Source organism: Amphiura filiformis, chromosome 12 (genome assembly GCF_039555335.1).
Source record: "Amphiura filiformis chromosome 12, Afil_fr2py, whole genome shotgun sequence".
In the NCBI taxonomy this organism is placed as follows: Eukaryota; Metazoa; Echinodermata; class Ophiuroidea; order Amphilepidida; family Amphiuridae; genus Amphiura; species Amphiura filiformis.
Genome location: NC_092639.1, coordinates 60803858 through 60830033, shown reverse-complemented (window position 1 = coordinate 60830033; position 26176 = coordinate 60803858). Strand labels below are relative to the sequence as shown.

Below are 26176 nucleotides of genomic sequence, written 5' to 3'. Positions count from 1 at the left end.
GTAGATAGCTTCTTCATCAAAACTACTATCAGCAGTAGATACAGTACTTCATCAATACCAATATCAGCAGTAGATAGTTACTTCACCAATACCAATGTCAGCAGTAGGTTGTTACTTCATCAATACTACTATCAGCAGTAGATAGCTACTTCATCAATACCAATATCAGCAGTAGATAGTTACTTCACCAATACCAATGTCAGCAGTAGGTTGTTACTTCATCAATACTACTATCAGCAGTAGATAGTTACTTCATCAATACCAATATCAGCAGTAGATAGTTACTTCACCAATACCAATGTCAGCAGTAGGTTGTTACTTCATCAATACTACTATCAGCAGTAGATAGTTACTTCATCAATACCAATATCAGCAGTAGATAGTTACTTCACCAATACCAATGTCAGCAGTAGGTTGTTACTTCATCAATACTACTATTAGCAGTAGATAATAATAATAATAATAATAAACAAAGATTTAATATAGCGCCCTATGCAGAAAAGCCTCAGGGCGCTTTACAGATAAAACAATGCAAAACCTTAAAAACTACCAAAAATAACTTAAACTTACACATGATACAACATGATAATATATACAAAATACAATAATATTACTATAACATGAGAATAGGCAAAATGTTTTTAAAATCAATACAAGTAGCAAGTAATATAAAATGTACAAATTAAAATACAAAATATGATATCATACAAAACACATTTGGTGATGTGACCGGCACATGAAAAAGCATGATAACCCAGGAGAGGAGAGGTTACCAGCACTTGCACTCTCAGCGAAAGATCAACAGCATCTTGCTCCCATTGAATGGTAAGTTGGGCTGGGTGTTATCAAATGCACAATATAACATTATACATGAACAATAATACAAAGTATGGAAGTAAGCGAAATGTGACCGCACATGAGGCGAGAAATAACCCAGGAGAGGAGAGGTTACTAGCACGTGCACTCTCAGCAAGATAAAGGCAACAGCATCTTGCTCCCATTGAATGGTAAGTTGGGCTGGGTGTTAATTGCACATTATAAAGTAACAAATAAACAATAATATAAAGCATGGGGTTTAAGCGAATGTGACCGGCACATAAGGCGAGAAATAACCCAGGAGAGGAGAGGTTACTAGCACGTGCACTCTTCAGCAAGATCAAGGCAACAGCATTTTGCTCCCAAAGATGGTAAGTGGGCTGGGTTTAAATAATTGCACAAAGCTTAATAGATACACAAAAATACAGCATTACTGATCCTGATGAAAATACATGGTAAAAAGATGCGTCTTGAGCTTGGACTTGAAAACGTCGACAGATGAAGATTGACGGATTGCTTTTGGAATCTGGTTCCATAAATTAGCAGCAGCGAATGAGAAGGACCTAGCACCATACGATTTTGTAGATGGATTCGTTGTTACCAAACGACATTCAGAAGCAGATCTTAGCGTTCTGGTGGGTACGTATTGGTGGACAAGGTCAGTAATAAACTCAGGGGCCAATCCGTGAAGGGCTTTGTAGCAGAGAAGCAATATCTTGAACGCTATCCGCTGTTGAATTGGTAGCCAGTGCAACTTTTCAAGCACAGGTGTGATATGCTCACGACGAGGTAATCGAACAACAAGACGCGCGGCCGTATTCTGCACTCGCTGAATTTTCGCGATTTCCGCTCTGGTAATCCAAAGAGCAGTGAGTTACAGCAATCTAGCCTAGATGTAACAAACGCGTGGATTAGCTTGACTGTTGAATCCTGATCAAGATAATGGCGGATTTTACCGATCTTTCTTATGCCATGAAGAGCGGATTTACACAAGTTGTCGACGTGCTGGCTCATAATCAGCGATGAATCAAAAGTGACACCAAGATTGCGAGCTTTGTTGGAGGGATAGACGACAGAATCTCCAATCCGTACAGAAGGTACCCAAGTAGTGTTGACAAACCTCGAAGAGAAGTATAACAACTCTGTTTTGCTGTCATTCAGCACCAGCGCATTGCCTCTACACCATGATCTAATATCGGCAATACAATTTTCGATCTTCCGCACAGCACTTTCGCGATCTTTGGGCGAGAATGTAACATACAGCTGGGTGTCATCAGCGTAAATAACTGTGGAAATACCATGTGCAGTGATGATATCTACTTCATCAATACCAATATCAGCAGTAGATAGCTACTTCATCAAAACTACTATCAGCAGTAGATAAAGTACTTCATCAATACCAATATCAGCAGTAGATAGTTACTTCACCAATACAAATGTCAGCAGTAGGTTGTTACTTCATCAATACTACTAGCAGCAGTAGATAGCTACTTCATCAATACCAATATCAGCAGTAGATAGCTACTTCATCAATACCAATATCAACAGTAGATAGCTTCTTCATTAATACTACTATCAGCAGTAGATAAAGTACTTCATCAATAGCAATATCAGCAGTAGATAGTTACTTCACCAATACCAATGTCAGCAGTAGGTTGTTACTTCATCAATACTACTATCAGCAGTAGATAGCTACTTCATCAATACCAATATCAGCAGTAGATAGCTTCTTCATCAAACTACTATCAGCAGTAGATAGTTACTTCACCAATACCAATGTCAGCAGTAGGTACCCATTTCATCAATACCAATATTTGAAGTAGACAGCTATATCATCAATACCAATATCAGTAGTAGATAGCTACTTCTTCAATTCTACCATCAGCAGTAGAGATAGCTATTTCATCAATACCAATATCAGCTGCTGTACTGGTATGTCATTAATACCAAGTTCAGCAGTAGATGTAAAAGTGGGCCAAAATTTATCAATGCTTATATTATTGTGCACAATCACATGTCCAGTGCAAGTGACAAGATTACGAGTTGCGTGTGCGATGGCGGCTATCTTGAATATGCAGGTATGGGAAAACATGATACAATTACTTCATAAACATTTCAAATTGATTATTCCTCATGAATGTGCAGTTTTTAAATTCATTATCCTTGCGCATCCAAGATGGTCGCCATGGTTGACAAGGCAAAATATTGCGTCATGCGCATTAATTGGAATTGGCAAAAATCCGACTTTATGGTAGGAAGTGAAAATGCTTGGCTTGGCCTTTTTGACTTGAAAACAATCGGACAATGGTAATAACAAAAAAAGATATAGCGCTTAGGGTTTCAATCAAAAGTCACTGAAACAATCCCTTTATGGCCTTGGGGCTATCAAATTGTGCTTCCCTGTTGGAAAAAAACATGACAATCAATGCATTCAAAATCAGAAACCATGCTCGCAGACCCCAATATAATTCTTCAGCACTGGTATATTCCTATAATTCAAAGTATGATTATTTGATGATAGACCTTTTTATTTGCCATGACCAGGATTAAAGCAATATTGTAACATTTGATGAGGAGGTCACCCTCGATTTTGAAAAAACAAAAACAAAACCAAAAAAACCCATGTATTTTACACTTTTGTAATACACTTCAATGAACTAGTAGCTACTCTGGCCATACCCTGCACAAATCAAGGTGTTTGTAACAAAATCTGAGCTTTTTAATAAAATCATGGAAAACAAGATTAAATTCATACGATCAAAACATCAGTCAAACTTGTGTATGACCGAAATGGTATGTGTGTGAATGCTATGGAACATTGATAACACATTGAGCCAATCTTGCAACCTCATAATAATAATCAACTGACCGACACACATTAATGATATAGGGTCGGCTGGAATGAAATAGCAATTTTCTTTGTTTTGCTTCATTAATTAAAACGTCACATACATGTATCTGATAGTACAAATGTGACACGATCTGGTCTATGGGGCCAAAGGCGGCAAATTTGAAACTGAGATAAAGGTAAAAATATGGAGTAAAAAAACAATAAAATGCATAAGAAAACAGACGTCACAAAACTTCATAACTTTAGAACCAAGTATGCTAGACCTTTGGTGTTTTCAGTGTATGATAGCTTAATGTTTGTGTAAGGTAATAATTATAGTAGCTCAATTTTCAAAAATGCCTCCTTTGGCCCCCGTGGACCAGATCATGTCACAAATTAACATTTTGAGGAAAAAATAAAATCTATTTTTATGGAAATGTTACAATATTGCTCTAATAATATATCGAGCAGGAAGGTAAAATATTTGTACACAAATTCCTCCAGATCCCTTGAATCGGTTCAACATAAAGTACTTGCAGGTGAATACCCCACAACTTATTATATTATGGGGAATAAGTTGTTGGATGTATACAACAATACCTGTAGTAAATACTTATGGCATTCAGTGGGTCCAATCATGTGCATTCAAGCATATCAACTATATGAACTTGCATAAAATAACCACAGTCACTGTCAGTGTCATTTGCATGGTACCCAAGGCCAGTGTGCAAGTTCCTGATTTCTGACTAATACTGCTTTGGAATTATATAAATACATGGTGTAATGCATCAACTTCCTTTATGTACTGGAAGTGAACTGGACATATATGTAAGTAAATCTTTCTCTATTATTATGTTGTTATTTATAATTGTAAGTAAATATTAATGATATAGGTCTAAATAGTGTTATTAATGAAACAGATATTTGGGCTCAAATCAGTGGTAGAGATTAATCCTTAAAAAATCTAATAGCACATTTTGAAATCTGCCTAGTACCTTTCAAACTTAATTACTGATGCATACGCTTGTATAGCAACAGCTGCAGTTTTGTCACTCATATTTTAAGAAAGGCAAGGTCCACTTGGATTATTATACTTTTAGTAACTTACAACACTAAACCATAATCCTAAATCCTTATCCTGACCCTACCCTAAAACACATAGTGCAGCACATTATTCTGGGATTATATGCAAATGGGAAGTGAAAGTGTTAAAAGTTTTGTTTCTAGTCTAGGCAGGTGGATCCAACCAAAATTTTGATTTTAAATTTTGTTTTTATTTCACGCTTATTTAATATGTTTTCCGCTCTAAATGCTGCATATCATGCACATTATTATACTTACCAAATTCCTGTTTTATATTAGTACATGTCTATTTTAAATTGTTTCAATGCATGATGTGAAATTACTCATCTGGTTTTTGTTTTTGGGTGTATATGAAACAAAATTGAGGTAAAATGATTGATTTGATTTCAAATTCTCACAAAATCCTTTAAGCGTAGGGGTGACCAGGCATGTGTGTCGGGAGTTTTTCTTTGGTTTATCTGCCTATGCATGTTATGTTTTCATTGTAATTCCATGTTTTTGGATATAATCTTAGACAGAATTACTAGTTTGTGTCTGACATCACTGTCAATCAAACTCCCCATGACCCTTGATTGGTTAGTAGTGCATAAAAGGAAGGTTGATTCATCTGGTGGCGATTAGAGAAAAGGAATTGCAGAAAATGGCGTAAAATTACAGTACTTTTATATATACAAGTTTTCTAGGCATTGTAATAGTGTACATTTTATTTTGATCAAACTTCATGAATGGTAAATGGAACCAAGAACTGAATTAGATTCAAACACACTTTGTTTCCTGGTGATCCATGAGTTTGGTTGACTTCTGATTGATGACATCATGCAGTTTGATGTTGTTTTGAGAGCAAATGATGTAAAATGTCAAAATTGTTTATTTGCAAACAAAATAAGCTTGTTTCTTTCCTGAAAGTGACAAGGAACATAAATCAAGATAAATCAATAATGGTTTACAAGCAGCATCCTGAAATTTAAGCTTAATCATTCTGTAACCTTCTGTGGAAAAACCAGGACATAAAATAAAAAATGGGATAATGTTGACTCTTTGACTCAGGAACTTGGGTATTTTTCAAGTATGCATAAAAAATACAATGCTCATAAATCCTCCATTGTAATTCTAACATTAAAATTTGGTGTTCTTTTTATGTGATTGACACAAAACCCAAGAGTGAAACTCATAAGTATTTTAAGAACTGGTTAATCCATTGACTTGTTCTTTCAAGAAAAGGCTTTAATGGTTTGCACGTAACACATATTGATATTATATCTTTGGATAGTGAATAATTTTATTTACATTTCCTCTGACTTGCACTGGTGAAAAATAAATAAAAGTAATTAAATATCCAAAGATAGCGCTAAATAGATTGCCTCCACCTAATGAAAAATCTTTGTGTGCAATCCCTTAAAAGTCATTTTCTTTGTATATAGGCCTTATAACACTATTATTTTTGTGTACAAATTTTGTAAATTTTTGAGTTCTGGGAAAGTAGTCAATTGTTTGTTTCACAGAATCTATACCACAAATGTCTTTAAATAAAGAAATAACTGTTTTATAGAAAAAATATTTTCAGTTGTGCTATTCCATGGCCCCCGCCATGGCCATCGGTGACATATGAGGAAATCAAAATCCTCACAGAAAAACCTCATCAAAACCACATTTAATAGTCTCCTAAACCATTTCCTTCTTTTTTTCAACAGGATACAAAATTAACTGAGGACATTTCCTTATCTGACCAATCATAAAAACAAAGGATTGTCTATTTATTCCACTCAAATACAACTTATAAAACGCTCTCTTAAGTATCAGTTACCATGGCAACCTCTAAAGAAAAAGTCATCCACGTAGCAGTCGTAGGAGTCTCTGGACTTGAAAGCTCCAAAGGTGGTCAGCCAATAGGTGTGGGCAAATCAACATTATGTAATCGTTTTATGCGACCCCTCGCAGATGATTACAAGCCAGATGCCCATAAGACAGTCGTCAGCAAATATGATTTCAAAAATCATGTCATCAACAGCGATCATTTCTTGTACTGGGGTGATGTAACGAAACCTTCCGACTATGGAGATATTCATTTCAGCGTGATTGAGCAGACAGAATTTCTGGATGATAGGTCATATTCAACATTGGAAGGGTCCAATAAACATCCGTATTACAAGAGATGTGGCGCCCTCAAGCTGACGTCACCGGAGAAGTTGATGTACATTGATTCCTATCATCAATTAGGTAAATGTGATTTAAACAATTATCAATATGAAACAAAACAAACAGTAAAGGGACACTTTGTGTCCACAGTCTCATTCCTCCAAAAAAGTTGAGATCTTTTATACCATCACAAATGTAGGACTACATAATGCTTGTGTGTATATGATGTATCATACCGTAAATATGGCGGACTACTCAAAAATCATAATACCCTGTTGTTCTTTGCCATTGGTTTCTATGTGACAGGAATCAAGTTGTCAAAAGTTGTGGGGAATATCTGCAATTGGGCTACCAAATCATTTCTACCATCCATCTGGTCTGCCCATCCACTGATCCATCAATCAATTGATTACTGATCAACCGATAATGCAATCCATTAATATTAATCCATCTTTATTTTAGCTTATATTCATCAATAGTTCTTTTAAAATAGCCCTTGATGACATCTGATTTTTTTTCTTATCCAGGAGAGGAAGAGGGTTATGTGAGGAAAGTTCTACCCAAAGGCAAGTTTAACGTTGATGGTTTCCTCATGGTATTTGACGTCAACAGCACAAAACAAGGGCGCCCTCTCAGGAATCAACTTGAATTCCTCGAAAAGGTCTACAAAGTGATCGCCAAAACCAAAAAACCTGTTGTCATTGTTGGAACAAAATGCGACGAACCAGACGATGCCTTCCTGAATGAAGCGCGAGCGTTTGCGACACAATGCAACACCCATTTTGTTGAGACTTCTGCACATAAGGCAGTCAACGTGGATCTTGCTTTTATCATATTAGCTCAGCTCATCGATAAAACAAAAGGTACTCCTACGGTGGTCCTATACACGGTGGCCTTCCGAGAACAGAAGGAGATTCTTGATAGAATAGTAGATGGATACCAGAAGCTTCTTGACACTGATGTGACTAGTTATCACACACTATGGCTGACTAAGAGTAAGGAGTATCAGAGGACAAATCAAAATTATGTGGCCTATGTGAAGCGTATGGGTATAGCGAACGCCAAGAAGTTATTTGAGAAGCGGAGGAAGTTGCTTAAGGAGGAGCTGTTTGAGAGGAGGAAGGAGCAGTTCCTGAGTACGCTGCTGAAATGTCTGGAGAAAGTCTTCCCTGATGTCAGCTATATGGGGGAAAGGTAGGAGAAATTTAGTTGGGATATAAGAAAGCCTGGTTAGCACCCCGTTTGGGATTTAATGACACTTATATTACTTTTGAGTGCTAAGGGTGTCTATTACCAGATTTGACATGTTCCCAAAATTAAAAAATCTCTCTAAGGGCATAAGGGTCAATTAAAGGTCAACACAGGGTCAATTTCAAACTTTCTCAAGGTTGAGCAAGTAGGTCAAACTATACTTTTTCTGACTCCTTGATACAAGAGGAATATTATTTGTTATGGTATTTAACCAAATTGAGGAAGTTTGAAATTTGACCCCTGTGTTGACCTTTAATTTACTCTAACCCCTGTAATTTAAGAGCCACTTTTAAATTTTGGGAGTATGCATGGCAAATCTGATAAGACACTTTTGGCGAAAAAAATAGGTGTCATTAAATCCCAAAGGGTGCTAACCAGGCCCTCCTCTTACATCCAAAACTAATAATAGACAGGTGTGTGACCAATTTACCAGGAGCTTTTCCAGCATGCACACTAGGTGTTAATGCCAAAAACATTCAAAATTAACCTATTTTGGGCTACTAGGAATCACTCAATCTGCCCACTGGTCCCCCAGTCCTGGGTGTGTTATTGGTGACAGCCTTATCTCCACTAACAAAATGCAGATTTTGGAATCAAGTGAATAACAATATTGACATTTTAGGTCTGAAAATATGTTTAGCTTAGATGGTAACAGTATAATTATGTAAAGCTGCTGCAGATCTGACCTTGTATGCTTTCTAGTTCAATTTGAATTGTTTAATAAAAAAAAGAAAGAAAAGCGCAGTGATTTATAGTGCGCTACGCACAGGCACAACTCCAAGATGTTGATCCACAAGCCTCAGCACACTTTACAGGTTGTCGCTGACCACTACGGCCCCACATCATTCCATAAACCATTTAACAACTATTCAGGGACTTTGCTGCTTCAAGAGCGCACACCCTAGACATTCCACAAATAGCCATCGCAATCAGGATCAGCTCCCCGAGTTTCGTACGGGTTACAACAAGACAATTAGCAGTAAATTCCTTGTCCAAGGGAATTTCAAGCTAACTCAATTTTTCCTTGAGAGCGTAATAGGCACCGCCAGGGTTAGAACCCGCAACCTCTCGCACCATAGTCAAACGCCTTATCGATTGAGCTAACTTGACTGCTACAATAGACATGATTACAACTTAAAAATGCTTTCGCTCCCATTATAGTCTTTCATTTATTTAGCATTTTTAACCATCATCATCAATATCATTAAAATCAAATAAAATTTATCCAATCTCTAATATTTTCATACCATTTTGTTTGTTTATGCAGCTGGGAAGCATGTCGCGGCATATTGACAGAGCAGAGTGACTTCAACCAGTGGTTTGTAGTAATGGCTGAGGAATGGCAGAGTAGTCAATACCTAGAGACGGATGATATCCGCATACCATACGACTTCTTGGACACAAACACTGAAGAATGTCTGAAAGTCTTTGAAGGATATGTGGAGAAATTCATGGAAGAAGAGAAAGCAGGAGAGTAAGTAGAGCATCAGCCTAGCAACTGGGAGGTTCAGGGTTCAATCAACTGTAAATTATTTTAAGTGGCAAATCCAGAATTTGAAAAATGGTCAAATTATAGGTTCAGAGACAATCTTAGATTGAAACGCCCAGCTAGTACCCCCCTAAATAGGCCGATTATATATGCAGTAGCTAAAATTCTCCCGCAGTAGAAAACGTTCAGGACGACAAAGCCATAAACAAAGTTAATCACATGCACAGAATATCAAGTCAGAGAACTGAATAATGCAGTGTCTGTCCCAATAGAAAATCTCCTGCAAAAGTGTCAGACTATAACAGAAGATCTTAAGTAGGCCCTAACACTGTGTCAGATGTAAGTCCTTGAACGTGGCAAAGGTTCCAAGTCAGCAAAAACATTTAAATCAAGCGATATTGAGATCAGTGGGCGGGCACAGTACTATAAAGTAGAAATACTTGGAGACTCATTTGCGACTAAAAATGTTAGCCCAAACATGTTTTTTAACCTGGCCTTTTGGGTGTCAGTAGCTGATAGTATACATAATTATAATAACATTTTTGCTTAATTGCTGTTGAGATCAAAGATGACTCTTTACTATCAGGAAAATATTTTTGTTGCTTATTAAGTATTTTCTCTTTTATTTCTTCTTTAGAAATGCTGAAAGTGCTGAATAACAAAGAACAAGGCATGGATCAGGATAGGCAGCTACAAGGAGAAACTTTCCTGTTTTTTTGACAAATTCAAAGATATGACACAGATTGGGATAGGGCTTTATGATATTATATACTAACTAGAACTTTAAATAGCAAGCTATTTGGTATCGCTGCATGCATCAAGTGACTTATTTACAGGAGTATTTTTTGATCCCAGCATCCTCTACTGCTCCATGGGCCACTGCTGTAATTTCGTTCTGGTACACTAGAACGTATTTCAAATTTGACGATGTTTGTTAAACAAATTAATCTGCAAGAAATTGTTGGTACATACACATATGTAGCCAGAGGATTCCAGTGGTATAAAAATCTCTATTTTTTTGAGAAAAGTGGGGGATGAAGCTGTGGATCATGAAATGCCCTTTTAAAACAATAGTCTTTTTAGTTTTGGCCATTTTGTTTATGGTCTTGAACAATTTGCCAATCATAACTATTCAAGTAAAATGTATATGAAATCACAGACATGGGGTTGCAATTCAGAGGAGTCGGAATTCAGCGCCCCAAATGTATGAATATCTTCAATACGGAATGTCAAAATTTTCATAATGATGGTCGACTTTTCCTCCCAGCTTTAGATTTATAAAGTTGACTCTGAAGAATATTAAATATCAAAAATGTAAATTTGTATTAATTTGCTAACAAATTTGTATATCGCAAATTTCAAAGCATCATAATTATTTAATATCATCAGGACATTCGTCGGATTCAGAATGTAATTTGGTGTGTCTGATATGCTCCGAGGTCCCACAAAAATACTGATAAGGTGGGTGACTGACCCTAAGTGCCGAAATAAAATGTCTATAACAAATTATATACCTCATCTAAAGATTCCCTTCATCTGATTGGTTAAAAGTCAAAACTATGCCCACTAAAGTAACTATTCCCCGGGCATAGTTCTGCGTGTGCTTTGTTCCTAGCGTAAAATGCTATTACGCACGCGTTAATGTTTTTTATGCGCTATAATTACGCTGAAATCGCAGATTGTAATCTGTGCCGTTCGCATTGAAACTTTTAATTTCTCTTCCCAAAACCAATGCTTTTAACCAAACAGATGACAAGAATCTTAAGATTCGGTATGTAAAACAAATATTGACTGCTTAATATTCAGGACACAGTTTAAAATTATAGGCCCTCGGTGATGTCAAAACCATGAATGGTTTTGACATCACCGAGGGCCTATAATTTTAACTGTGCCCCTCATAGCAGTCAATATTTGTATACTAATGAATAAAATTATTCTTATCCACACTAATATATATATTTGTAGTTAAAACATGTATTGCATAAAAGACAAAATGCATGGAAACTCTTGCATGTATGCCGTTTCTCAAACCATACATCCCATCCCGATTAGCCCAAATTTGGGAATTTTACCCTTTATGACATGGTTTTAGAGCAACTTAGTCAAGCATTGCCTATTTATATTTTGGGGTTTAAACTTGTCTTGGTAAATATATTTTGTTGAAATTTTTATTCTTAGTTTGGGTTGATAGGATGAACAAATTGTAATATTTACCCAGAACAGCCAGTGCACATAAACATTAAAAACCAAAAACCCAGTGCATTCAAACCGGCAACCTTCGTATTACTAGCTTTAACCAATTGAGCAACAGAAGCACACTGGAGAAGAGCAGAAGTCTACAAGTATTATGTTCGAACAACGTTCCTCACATTCTTAGCAGAAAGTGTCTGAACCGCATATTAAGTTGGTTAGAGCATTGTGCTAGTATTACAAATTACATGCTATTTCATGGTAGTATTATGAAGGTTTGTGGTTTGAATCCGACCAGGTGCACTTTATTTTAAACGTTTTTTGTTCGCTGGCTGCACTGAATAAAGATTAAAATATGTTTAAATATATTTCCTCCTAAAATGTTAAAGCAAAGCAAAATAAAAACACAAGAAAGGATACCTATTATAAATATCATTCCACTTGGGTTTTTAATAACATTTTCATGGAAATCATTAATAGCAGTATCATTTATTATCATAATTGTCATTATATAGCGACTTTTATATAGAGAGACAGCATATGGCAGAGAACACAAAGCAATCAATACCATTCAAATAATGGCAGAAAGAAGAAAAAAACAACACCAGGAACATGATGGGTACCACCATAGAGAGCAATATCACTCTTTATAATTAGGCTGAGAATCCACCTGACTGACATTACATTTCAATAAGGGGCATTCTCAGCCTGATTTCATTATGATCAAGAATCCACTTTTTGTTTCATCTCACATGGATCGATACGCATATTTGCATAGTCAGTGACATAGTTTTGATCTTTATCATATTTTTTATTTAGTTTGACACATTAAAGACAAATCCTTCATTTATATGCTTGTTTAGTAAGTCCCAAAAGATGAAATAAAAGTAAAAAGCACCCTCACATAGCTCTCATACCCGCTCACATTCACATTTTGGCTTCAAAGAGTTGACACTATGGAGTTGTAGAGCTCCTTAAAAATACTACAGAAAACAAAAAGTAGATTCTTGATTTATCTTAAATAATACACAGTATGTATATGACCCTGAGAGATGACCTTTTGACCTTTCATGGTCATATACATGATCTTTTTTTGTAACAGACTCCCAAATTTGTCCTGTTACAGGCACTGATCTTTACACTGTTCCCAATTATTTTATACAAGTTATCTTTTAAATACAATACCAACTTGGCTTTCTTTAGTTACTAATTTTCACACAGTGTGTACAAAATATTTTATATTATTGATTATAACAATATCATTATTTATTGAGATGAGTGCCAATAAAATGGCAGAATTTTCCCAAATACACTAATAACAGTATTGAGGAAAAAAATAAAACATTCATAAAAATGTGTACATACCTTCCCTTGCCAGCTGTGAAAAGGATATAACATCTAAGCTGCATAAAACCCTTTCTCTTATGGTGCCTTGGTATGTTTGTACTAATAAAAAAAATGCATGGCAGTATATCCAACACCAATTGAATAACATATAACGAGCTGCAGAACAAAATTTTACGCTTCCACTCTTCCTCACATACCCTCGATAAGAAAAAGTTTGATTATAAGAATGAGTATTTATATGTTGCTAAGTCAAGTGACAAAGTGGTGTGACAAATTCAACCCGATTTCAAATCTGCACAGGTGCAACATTCTTTGCAGGCAAATATTTGCCTAGGTGTGACATAAAACATGAATTGCCAAATAACTTTAAGGAAGATTGAGAAATACTTTCTCTTTCTCTCATTTTACCAGCTTCAAAGACCAGAATCTGTATTCACAAGTGTACAAAGCATATGTGACTATCCTCAACGAATCCAGTGTGAAGTTACACTTTTGAGTATCTTAGGTTATTAAACAGTTGAAATCTCCATTAAAAATAATATTTGTCAAAAACTGTTTTGGAAATATGTGATCAAAAATCAATTTTGCTCTTTTGTTTTCTATTGATTTCTGTGAAGCTTATTCTGGTTCTGGTTGGGTACGATTCAACCAGGGGCTATTTTAACGTGCCTCACTGTCACGTACGTGACGAGATAAAATATTCGTGCAGTGACAATTAACCATCCGTGTAGATATGCTTTAATAGTAGACAATGGTAGAGCCTTTCTTACGGTCACATTCAGGTAAAAATGTCATTTTTAAAATTTTTGAAACGCACTCTACTTCATCAACACTTTTATCTCATTGCACGAACGTGACGGTGAGGCACGTTAAAATAGCCCCTGGATTCAACACTCCTAGTGGAGAAAGACGAATCGGGGTATGGTGTGCGTAAGTTTTGCTTAAATTGTGAAGTGGCCTTTTAGCTGGTAGCAATATTATTGATACATATCTCTGAATAAGCACTAGCGACTTTACACTGGGTTTGTGGTGGATGGTCACATATTATTCTATGCATATTTTAGCAAGTAGTTAACATCATACTAGATGCAAACCTGTATAGAAATTTCAGCCGAGTGAATATTGCTACTGGATCAGCAATAAGCATATTGAAAAATGACCAACCACCTAAAAGCAGGAAATTCTAATTATGCATATTATAATTTGTATTTATACAAAAATAAAACACAAATATCATTCATTTTACACATATCTGATGCCTTGGAAGTTATTATATTACCAAATATTTGACTTTGGTAGAGATGTGCGTTTCTTTCTTATCCAGCAATTTTAAGCTATTTCTGCCTTTAATCCAGGGAATTCCCAACAAGTGGCCCCAATTGTGCTCTTTATTATGTTTTGATGAAGTGTGTGAAAATGTTGGATCCAAAACATAGTAATGATCAAATTGGATGCTTTACACTCAATAGTTATTGGTCTCACTCGACAAATAAACATGGGCTTAATCGATCCTATTTTATATCAAATGTGGATCACAGGACTACCTAGAAATAAGGTACGTCACGTGACACAATTTTGACTTGGGTTCACAAGTTTTTAAACAACACCTGGTCACATTGAACTATTCCAGCTGAAATCCATACACCCCGTTTGGAACACATGACCTGAATCTCCCACACAGGAGGTGAAGATTTCAAATGGAGTCACCCATGCAGGACACCCCATTTGAAATTCACACTCCCTGTGTGGAAGATTAAGGTCATGGCTTCCATGGGGGGTATATGGATTTCAGCTAGCTGGAATAGCCCATTCCAGGCTTGGGACCCTTACTCCACCCACAATGTCATTCTTATTTTCCTGTCAAGTTTCACTCAGAATACAGTTATATCATTCCGTGAACGTAAACTTATTTTTAAGAAAGACTGTATATATTAGTGATAAAAAAAAAATCTCATTACGCTTTTTAACATACAAGTAATGCACACGACTAAGATACAGCTTACTCTTATAGATTCAAAGATGTTAGACCCAAAGAGAACAGACCCATAATTGCCATGTGCCTAACACTATGGAAAATATACCATTGGTTTGTCATGGATGGGGACCAAAAGGTTTATGTATGTAGCATTTAGCGTATATTATCTGCACAACACACTACTCGGACAACGCACACACTTCAAATCGAAGTTTACCGGGCACATGGCAAAATAATCAGGTGGTCCACTATTTTGCCCTTCCTAAGCGACACACAAGCATAGCGGAGTCCGTTCTCTTTGACCTAACATCTTTGTATTGATTATATATAACGTCTTGTACATCTTACAGGTGAAATCTGACGTTCTATTATCCCCTATGGACTATGCCCCAAGGCGTTATCTAACTTTGTTAATATTTAACCCATGTACATCAAATCTCTACTTGTCAGAACTTGCATTTACATATGGTCTTATATATCCTGGTGGGTTTCTCATACCGAGAAAACCCCGGATAAATATATACCGCACCTCAGTTAATGCATTATACTCATTGTAGATAGAAACATAATAAAAAAGTTTGTAACGCAGAGGCATGTTTGCAATGTGCACCACAAATTATATAGGGATGATTTATAATATTCTAGTTTTTATCAGTATGCGTGGATATGGACTATGAAAACATTAACACTGTAGATACACAGATTGTAATTTTTGACGAAGTGAAAAACTTGTTTTTGGTTTTAAATTTGTTAATTCATTTATTTACAAGTCTGACAAAAATGCTCTGAAAGTGATGTGCTTCGATAATTTCTCACAAGATATATACCATTTGTCAGAAAAGGTTTGTATTTTTGTGAGCTAGAAGTGAAAGTAAAGGGGCAAAGATTAATTCTGTGCATTGAATACACAATGTACCTGGGATTAACATCAAAGGTGGGGTATTTTAAAAATAGTTAATTCTATCAGATCTCATATCATGTGATTTATTTTACTTACTTTTGCAGCAGATGAAATTTTACTTTTACCAGGGGGTTCAAAACAAGTGAAATACATTTCCACATAGGATTAAGAGCTCAAAGTGGTGTCACAAGATCACCCAGGAATTCAGTAGGGCCTGTGGCACAATTTTGAGTTGGATTTCATTTTTTGGGGTGAAAGTAACTTGAATTTGGAATGGTTCAAACTGTTAAGAAAATTTGATCATCTAAATAGGTTGACCAGGATACAATTATATTTTATTTATATATTGATTGCCTATCACATCTCTGACCTGGGTTCATTTTTGTTCATTATAACATAAGTACAGATATTATTATATTTAGTACACAATCGGAGGGGATTAAAGACCATTTCACCTTCCATGGAATATTTGTGATTCGATATACTATACATTTTATGCAATGTTACTGAGTTAAAAGCAAACAAATAATTGAATGCCATTTGAAAGCCAATCTCTTAGTACATGACTGCATCAAAGGTTAATTTTGGTCACAATTTAAGTAGAAACAACTCTGATCAAAACATAGACTAGCATCAGCAACCTACAAGCATGGGTTGTACCATAACACCAGCCAGCACACCAGTAGCAATGCTGGACAGGTACTGTTTCAAATGGGGCCTTCCTGACAGATAATAATTTTAGAACAGTACTATGTTTGGGTCCAGTCAATAAGTTTTTAGAATTATTATCCAAATTGAAACTGGTGAGTGCCTAAAAAGTTATTGTACAGCCTGTTTATATCAGCATAAGCCTCCATACTGGGATACTTTTCAAAGTTCTAACAAAGTGGGGTGCTATCATTAAGTCATATGCTTTGACATACCAGGTGTAATGATATAATATTTTGACAGTAAAAAGGTCACATTAATTTTAAAAAAAAAAATCATCTTTTACAATCAAAGAAAACATTCAATTGGTTAATTGCCCTTTTCACAGTGAGTAGTAGATTACAGTATCGTAATTATTATAACTAAAATCTACTAGTGTTTCAATTTTACACATTTTGCAATGTGTCGGTCATAAAAATAAGATACCCAACTGTTTTGTTAATAGTGGGCTTGACCTACCTGTTTATAACATTTACCTATTAAAAAAGCTAGGCACTGTTAATTAGTGAAACAAGCCTAATAAATGTAACAAACAAAAAAGGGGTTCCATGTAAAAATCTTAAGTGGCCTTTTTTCCACACCTGCTAAGTGGTTTGCTGCAGTGACTTACTTGCTTCATATAATTGTGCAAAATGCTAATGTACAAATATCGTTATAAACTCGCTATTCTTCTGTACATGGGTAAAATATTAAATCTGCTTTGATCAGAGTTAAATTAGGAACAACAATTAAGTGTCATGATTATGTTTTTTCTTTACAGTTTAACTAACGACTTTTAAGTCCATATCAGATTTGTATAACAACACACAAGCACTCTTTTTTACAACAAACAACAAAAATAAAACCACAATTAATTGCCCAAAGTGCCATGCTAACCACAAAGCTGTCTTTCTCAATAATTAAGTCTATAATAATTTGATATAGAAATATAATAACACATCTATGCAACAGCAAATGACAAAAGAAAAGTTATTACTATAACCGTGTTGCAATAACACAACAAAAATAAGCTTTCTGGGTCAATTTCAAACAAAGTTGTCAACTACAATATTAACGATGCCCAAGGGTTTCAAACATTAAAATGAAGTCCAATGCGATTGGATAAAAATTTGCCAAATTTGTGCGGTCAGTCCAGTATTTTATTCATAATTCATTTTCAGATTCTACGACTGGATGATTCATAATATCAAAATTTGACCTTTGATGTATTGGGTACAAAAGCTCATACTCCATAGCATGAGGTCAAATGTTGAACTATCACTGCTAAATTGAGGTTATTGAACTTTGGTACTGGCAGTGAGACCATTTTGGCTCATATTGATAATAGTGTGTCTTTAACTCGAGAGCATTATGATGTGATAATGTAGTTGACAACTTGATTGAAATTCACCTGTGAATGAATTCAATACAAATATCCCACACCACCCAAGTGGTACAGACTCTGTGTAATATGTGCCTGTGCTTAATTGATTCAATGAATAATAACCTGGCTTCAATGGGTTCAAGACTACAACTCAGGGCAGATCCACAGATGAGAGCACTGTCATAATTATGCAAATATCATACATAATCAGCAAGTTTAAGCCTCCTCGCACCCCCAAATGTGATTTTTTTCCAAACTCCTGGATCCATTCCAGACAACTTCACCAAGATCATAGTCTCTGTCATATTCCATAAAATTGGTATACTGCAAGTCCAGGCTATCTTGATATAAGCAAACCCAATTTCTACTCTGGAATTAGCAACATGTAGAGACTTTGACTTACAAAGCCTAAAGGATGTAGTCTCATGAAATAAAACCCACTGCTATTCTCATCAGCACAGTACAGTATCCACAATATTTCCCAAACTCAAAGTTTTTTTTTTCTCTCTCTCCATAATAGAGGCCGTCAGCCTTTCGCCATCTTGTGGGTACAAATGATATGCGTGTTCATGCGCCAGACACTACGCGCAGGGCGCAGCTTGCCACGCAGCCGTTTTCACGCATCGACGCAGTGAGTTTGCTGTTCACGCATGGAGATCGAACGACCATCGCAGCGTGTACCCACAAGATGGCGGCATATGACGTCACGCTGACGGCCTCTATTATTCATATTATTACAAAAATTTTGTTGATAAGGATGTATGTAGATTTGTAGTATACATAAATTGAAAGACTAAATACAAAAGTAGACCACACCCTACAGTTTGACTGTAGTTATACAATAATTAGTTTGGCTCTGTCATCCAGGTACCAGACCCGGTTTCAGAACAAAACAAATGCTGAAACTCTGCAGTATATTATAGTTAGGCATTCGTTCAGTTTGGCAACATTGTTCCTCTGCTGACAAAGTGTTGCCATTACTTGTGTGCAGGACGACCCACGGCTACTTAGCAGGTTTTGTAGATGAGAGGAGTCGCTGGTGACTCGGCTACTGTATTCTGCATTCTATACAACAACTTCTGGAACTATATATAAGGGTGGCTCATTCCAGGCAAAAAGTCATATCTAATGATTGTCTGTGATGCTCGAGTCCAAACTGCTGAAGAAATATGTGTACCAGTGGAAGTGACACTTGGTTTACAACAAAAACATATTGAACTGTAAATTCTTGCACATATTCACCAGGTTTATAGTTCCCCAAAATTACTTGTATTGTTCTTCCAAAGCCAGTTCAAGCATTGGGCTATTCCAGTTAAAAGCCATACACCCCCTATGGAACACATGATCTTAAGCTCCCACAAAGGGGGGCGTATATTTCAAATAGAGTCGCCCATTCAGATAACCCCATTTGAAAGTCACACTCCCTGTGTGGGAGATTATGGCCGTATCTTCTATAGGGGGTGTATGGATTTCGACTGGAATAGACCATTTCAGGTTGATATTACTGTGGCATTTTTCGAGCTGATTCCAGTAAATATATCGAGAAATTAATGCACATGAGGTTTCTATTTCTTATTGGTGCTATTCATGAAACTTTTGCATTCATACTTGCGAGTTGACCTCTTCAACTTAACAGATTTTGAACTGGTTTTGTTTTTAGTGATTATCAGGACATGAACGCAAGTAATTTCAGGTATTTAACTCACGATTTATGTTCTATGTGGTGCTTCTGACCCTTTGTACAATTACACACACCACACCATATCTGAGACTACCATACCATATCACCTGATACCATATCATCTGATTTGTTTCTCACATTTTACAGCCTTAAAATTCTATCACTTCATTATCACAAATCAGACTCCCTCATAATCTTAACCCAATGAGAACTACCTGCCGATTGGCCAAACAGAAGTTTTCATTATCAATTGGACCAATCAGCAACATTGTTAAAATAATTTCACCACACAAAAAAATTGGGGCGAATTATTTGCAAAGCTCCATTCTGATTGATGATTAAAGTGAAGATATCATGTAATTGACCAATCTGTGGCAATGTTAGATCGGCAGGTAGTGCTCAAGGGGTTAAGACTGCATGAAGAAACATTGGCAAAAAAGTACAACTACTTTTGAATGGAGCCAAAATATGTTTGTTCACACACTCCAATTCCATGTAAAATTGTATCATGCAATTTATATGTGCTAGTTTATAGCCTGACATTCTTGTGTGCATTTCCATTTCGTCGTTGGGCAGGAAAACCCTCCTACGTGCTTGTGGCCCCTGAACATGTTTAAAACAAAACTGCCAATAGGTTGCATTAGAGGTTTTGCTTTAAACATGTTCAGGGGCCAATGACACATAGGAGGTTTTTCCTGCCCAACGACGTTTTGCTACTATGATTGTCAATCCTCCAGGGTAATTTTACCTTCAAATGAGTAGTTTTATTTAGGCTTTGTTTCTCTTCCTGGTGTTTGTGGCTGTTAGGCTTTGTTTTTCTTCCTGATGTTTGTGGCTGTGGCACTATTTACTGCTGGCCTTTGCCACCACTGTTTTTTGCACAGGGAAATGCATAGAGAACATCAAACTTATGCTGACACAATTATCACTGAATTAGATTGAGTTGGAAGTCAATTTCTTTGAGCCATTTGATTTTAAATTCTTCAAATCAAATCAATAGTAGGCCATTTAATTCTCTTGACAATTTTATAATCAAATTATTAATAAAAACAATTCTGAGTTCACATGAAAAAATACAAAATATACTATCAGTTGCTTGATATTTATACCCCACACCAATAGGCCATTCCACTTAAAATCCACACATCCCCTACACAAGATTACACTTCCATCTTAATTCATGTTGCATCTTAATTTCTTCAGTGGGGTGTGAATTTTAAATGGATAATCCTAATTTCTTTTTACAACAAAATGTACAATTTGCTAGCAGACAGTAATTACTGCTTCAACAGCTAGAATCACTCACAGAGGCTATCGTTACCATGGACCCCATCATATATTGCTGAATAGAATCCAAGTGTAATCTGTTTTGTCAGGCCCGTAGCCGGGTGCGGTGGGTCACTGATATCGCACTCAGCGGATTGTGTAAAGCTCTGTAAGTGTTAGGCTGGGATGATGCTACAATCACACTGATACTTGAGTCACAACGATAGCCTCAATGAGAGGGATATATTTCTGTGTACGTAATACAACGATAGGAAGATGTCGTAATCATATCATAATATGATTGAACAAAATATATTTTTTGATAAAATCCCAAACAATTAAATAAAATACCATCTGCATTTGAGTCGCAGACATTTTGACGCTTTGATGCAAGCAGGGTCTACTATGCATTGGGCTATTCTATTTGAAATTCACATTGCCCCTGTGGAAGATTTAGCTAAAGTATTCCACAGAGGGAGTATGGGTTTTAAATAGAAATAATTACTCCAGTTGTGGAACATGTAGGTCAAGCCATATACAGGGGGAGTATGGGTTTCAAAATAATTAACTCTTGGCAATTCCATTTGAAAAACAAACTCCCTCTGTGGAAGACTTTCCTTATATCTAGATTTAAAAGGTAATAGCCCATTTATGGCTTTCTTGCATTCAACTGATTTGCCACAATGCAGGGATATGACCCACTGATTAAGTAAAATCCAAGCACATGATCTCTATTCGCTGTCGTAGTGCACGTTACAATATGACCGTTGCCAGGTCAACTGGATCACGCTTTCATTTTTACGAACCACTGATCGAAATGATCACAACACAAAGCCCATGGCATATCAAAATTCGGAACAGGTGCATGAGCCCAGGCTTGGAGCAGTAACCAATGGTTACTAACGTGCACTACGACAGCGAATTGGCAATACTGTGTAGTGGGATATTTTCGCTGGATTAATTTTTTGCGATGTTATCATTTCTGGACAGTATAGTGGGTGCTTAATTTGTGTTTCCAAATATATTCACATTAAGTACTATTTGTAATAAATATTTTTGTGGGGTTAAACATTTGCAGCTGCCTGTTCGACTGCAAAAGGCACGAAAATTAAATCCATGTGTAAATTTCCTCCTATACAGTAGTAGAAATGACTTTTGCCTGCGAAATATCTGACGACCAACCAACAGCGCCGTCAATGCTATTTTCCATGATGTGTAAGCTGGTTATATATTAATAGAGGAAATCTATGCATATATCCTAATTAACTAGTATAATAAAAAAAATGGATTTTTGTAGTATATTATTCTTCACTGGGAGTTGTCATCATGCTAATGTCCGAATCCGGTCGGAATTCCATTTCTTCCGAACCGGGTGTGGGCTCGTCTACGGGTGTATCTACGGGGTTTATGATGGGAAATAACTCTGGGGCGCCCTGTATACATGTAATGACGACATTTTGCAGAGGGGCGTGGTTGGCCATTTCTTCTAGACTTTTGTAGTCGGGATGAAGTAGCGTTGGCCACCAACATGTGGACAGGTTCTCTGCTGTCATCTTGTTCACGGCACTATTTTGCATAATTCTGTAAAAAGAGAGGGAAAAACAAAGAACTTGAGGATCAGCATTAGGATGTATTGAAGGTTGACTGCAGTGTACAGAGATGACTTTGCAGGAAAAGCCTGACAAAGCGCACACATTTGGGCTATAAAGCTTCGAAACGGGATGAACATATAAGTACTAATTTTTTGGGATTAAAAAAATACCCTGTTTTGCCAAATGAAACATAGCTCAATGCTTTAATTGGAACTAATTGGCAATAAAAGTCCAATTTCAAAATTTGAGCCAATTTGTGAAATTAAGGTCCAAAAATATACCATTTTACATGTTTTCTTACAATTGTATTCACAAAATTGGAAGACATGACTCAAGTCTAAGCACTTGCAATGGAACTCTCAAATCATTTCAAATTACATGCCCCCCCCCCCTTGTGTATCCCGACTGATGTTTACAAAGTATACACACCCCCCCACAAAATAAATTGCGTATAAGTTACTTACCTATTGAGATGTAACATGATAAAAGCGAAGACATTGCGATTCACTTCCGTAATTTATCCATCAATTCGGTAATGCACTACGGAAGTTCTCACCTCCTACAACTGTAGACAACGATTGAGAAAAAAGAAATGAGAATGTCATAAAGTTGACTACCACACAATTATTGCACACCATTCAAACAGTTCAGTGAAGGTGGATACATGGTGCTACATGGTTGTCATGTGTAGAATGTGGTGTCATAATCAAATTGTGTGCAAGTGAGTCCGAAGACCACTCTGCACATGACAACCATATTGTACTTCAGATCCATCTTGCAACTAAACCTCATTATTATTTTTTGCAGGCGACAAGGATGTGTATATAAACATTGAGTATAACAGGAAGGTTAGTAGACACACACATTAGCTATATCTCTCATACATAAATTCTAGACCGTTCATTCAGGGGTAGTGCCATGTTTTTAAACAAGGGGTCAAAAATGTCAAATTTTGCACAATAGATCCAAAACAATAGAAATAGGGTTAGCAATCTCTAATGTCAATTTGTACGCTAAAAGCTGAAATATTGTGCATTTGACCCCATGATGCACATTGGTGCTTGGGTTCATTGCTTGATTGCCATTCCATACTTATACCATCATATACCAGCCTTTGATGGCTTTACTATTCCAGCAACGCTTACGATTATGTGATGTGGTTAAGCGAGCCATTTGTTGAGCAAAGTTAAAATTCAGTTTTTAAATTCACTATATGAAGATGAGCATCCTGCCAAAAGCTGCGTTTGTTGCAAACCCCCTTATATCAAGTGATTTTTGTGATGAATTTTTGAATGTTCTCAAAATTGCTCAAGTGGATGTAAGGGGTTTTGAAACAAAGCTCTTCATGTTGTCATTTTTAGAGCTTCATTTGGTCATGTTAGTGTTACTCAGAACAATAAAAGACAGGATATTTGGCTGTATCTCAAAATCAATATTAGTGACAAACAACTCAGTTAGCTTGATCACATCACATTTGTGATTAAATTTCAACTTATATACTCAGGCATTTAATATTTGTAAACCAGGAAATGTGGCTATTGATGTAGGTTTTTTTTCTAGTTTAGTCCTAACAAACTTGCACTTGGGAAATGCTGGAATGCAGGGGGGGGGAGATGCTGATGGGATACAGGGGAAATGCTGGTGAAGGGATACAGGGGAAATGCTGGTGCTGGGATACAGGGGGGATGCTGGTGCTGGGATACAGGAGAAATGCTGGTGAAGGGATACAGGGGAAATGCTGGTGCTGGGATACAGGGGGGATGCTGGTGCTGGGATACAGGGGGAATGTTGGGATCAGTGTTGTAGTCGAGGACCTCATGTCCGAGGCCAAGGCCAAGGCCAAGGCCAAGGACTTGGTATCCGAGGCCAAGGCCAAGGCCAAGGACATGGTGTCTGAGGCCAAGGACATGGTGTCCGAGGCCAAGGACAACCCTCCGAGGCCAAGGACTTTTGTCTCCGAGGCCAAGGCCAAGGACCTTCATAATAATGAACCATACTAAACCACGCCTGACCGAGGGGGGGGGGAGCATATTGTCGTCAACATAAGGAAATTTTATATGCACATTAAATAATGCTGCACTGTAAGCCTATATAACTTTATAAAATAAACATGCCTAAAATGGGCTCTTTATTCTAGTTTCAACCCTCAAAACCCAATGTTGTATTTTCAAACTATGTTCAGATATGAGCTTCCAGTTTCAGTTATGATTAAACTCCTGGGACACTTAACACAAAATTCATTTTTAATACTGGTATGCTCCCCGGAAAGACCCCTGTTTTTGAATCGTGCGTGTAGCTCCGAAAGACCCCTGAATTTAACTTAACCGAAAGACCCATCATACCCAATTCTGGGAGCATACCCACTAAACATTGCTAAATAAAAATAAAATAGAAGTGATGTGTCCTCCCAATTAAACCGAGGTCTCGATCATGGTCTCGGAACTTAGAGGTCTCGGTCTCGGAAGGGGGTGGTCTTGGTCTCGGAAGGTTGGGTCTCGGTCTCAATCTTGGATGGGAAGGTCTTGGTCTCGGTCTAGGACCTACAGGTCTTGACTACAACACTGATCCATTTAAGTACGGTAGTGAAGATTACAATATATCACGCTTAATGTCTGATCCGCATATCTACCATTTTGATGTCAAAATGCTAGACAGTTATGTGGTATGACATGTGCGACAAAACAGCCTAAAATGGGCATTTATCTTAAGATCAAAGTGAGTTTCTTAAAATATTTAAAGAACCTTTTTTGTCTATTCGGTATTCCTATTTTAGGAATCATATTGGCTGAGTGGAATTTGAATATAAAACCGCATATTTGGCCCCCATGTGCATGTTTTGCAAAAAGCAAAGATGGTAGTTAAGAGTGCACCAAAATATTGACACAGTTTTTTGTATTTCAATCAGGTACAATAAAAAGCTATCCTGGCCATGTTTCTCTAAAAAGTTCTAATTGATAGCAGCAGATTGTGTAACTCAGTATCACTCTTTAAACATTTGCCTGCATTTTTGATGATTTTGCCTGTCCTTGTCGGATCCTTGTTGTCGAGGACCAAGGACTTTGAGGGCCAAGGCCAAGGCCAAGGCCAAGGCCAAGGACTACAATTCCGAGGCCAAGGACTACATGTCCGAGGACCAAGGACTTCAAAACTGTCCTCGAGGAGTCCTCGAGGCCAAGGACAGTACTCGAGGACTACAACACTGGTTGGGATATAGTGGAAATGCTGGGATACAGGGGAAATGCAAATAGAGAGGACATCTATACATTCACATCAATTCACAAAACATTGTACTGAGCCAAATACAGTCCCACACTTGATTTCCTGTCTTGAAGAATTTTCTTCAAAACAATATGGCAATCTTTATAAATCCTTTTTTTTATAGTTTTTGCATGTTTGAACAAATTTATACTGGCAACTTCCATGTTTAGATAATTCCACACTCATATATTAATTAAAGAGAATACAATAGTTTGATAATCATACTAAAAAGTAGGCCATTTTCACTTCCTTGCTTTTGATATTATTATTATTATTATTATTAACGATAC

General features: G+C 36.7%; 2 protein-coding genes across 2 annotated transcripts in view; one reads left to right on the top strand and one right to left on the bottom strand.

Moving 5' to 3' along the window:
* The first annotated feature begins 4344 nt into the window (after nt 1–4344).
* Nucleotides 4345–11114, top strand: LOC140166531 (rho GTPase-activating protein 35-like). Its single transcript, XM_072190015.1, has 5 exons — nt 4345–4474; nt 6421–6946; nt 7393–8059; nt 9384–9590; nt 10243–11114. The coding sequence occupies exons 2-5, from the start codon at nt 6535–6537 to the stop codon at nt 10262–10264; spliced, it is 1308 nt and encodes a 435-aa protein (XP_072046116.1). The 5' UTR covers nt 4345–4474; nt 6421–6534; the 3' UTR covers nt 10265–11114.
* A 7702-nt stretch (nt 11115–18816) lies between these two features.
* Nucleotides 18817–26176, bottom strand: part of LOC140166530 (rho GTPase-activating protein 5-like) — a 93117-nt gene continuing 85757 nt past the window's right edge. Inside the window, 2 exon segments of the mRNA XM_072190014.1 lie at nt 18817–22617; nt 23093–23193. Coding sequence (XP_072046115.1) covers nt 23153–23193 — 41 coding nt within the window. The 3' untranslated portion in view covers nt 18817–22617; nt 23093–23152.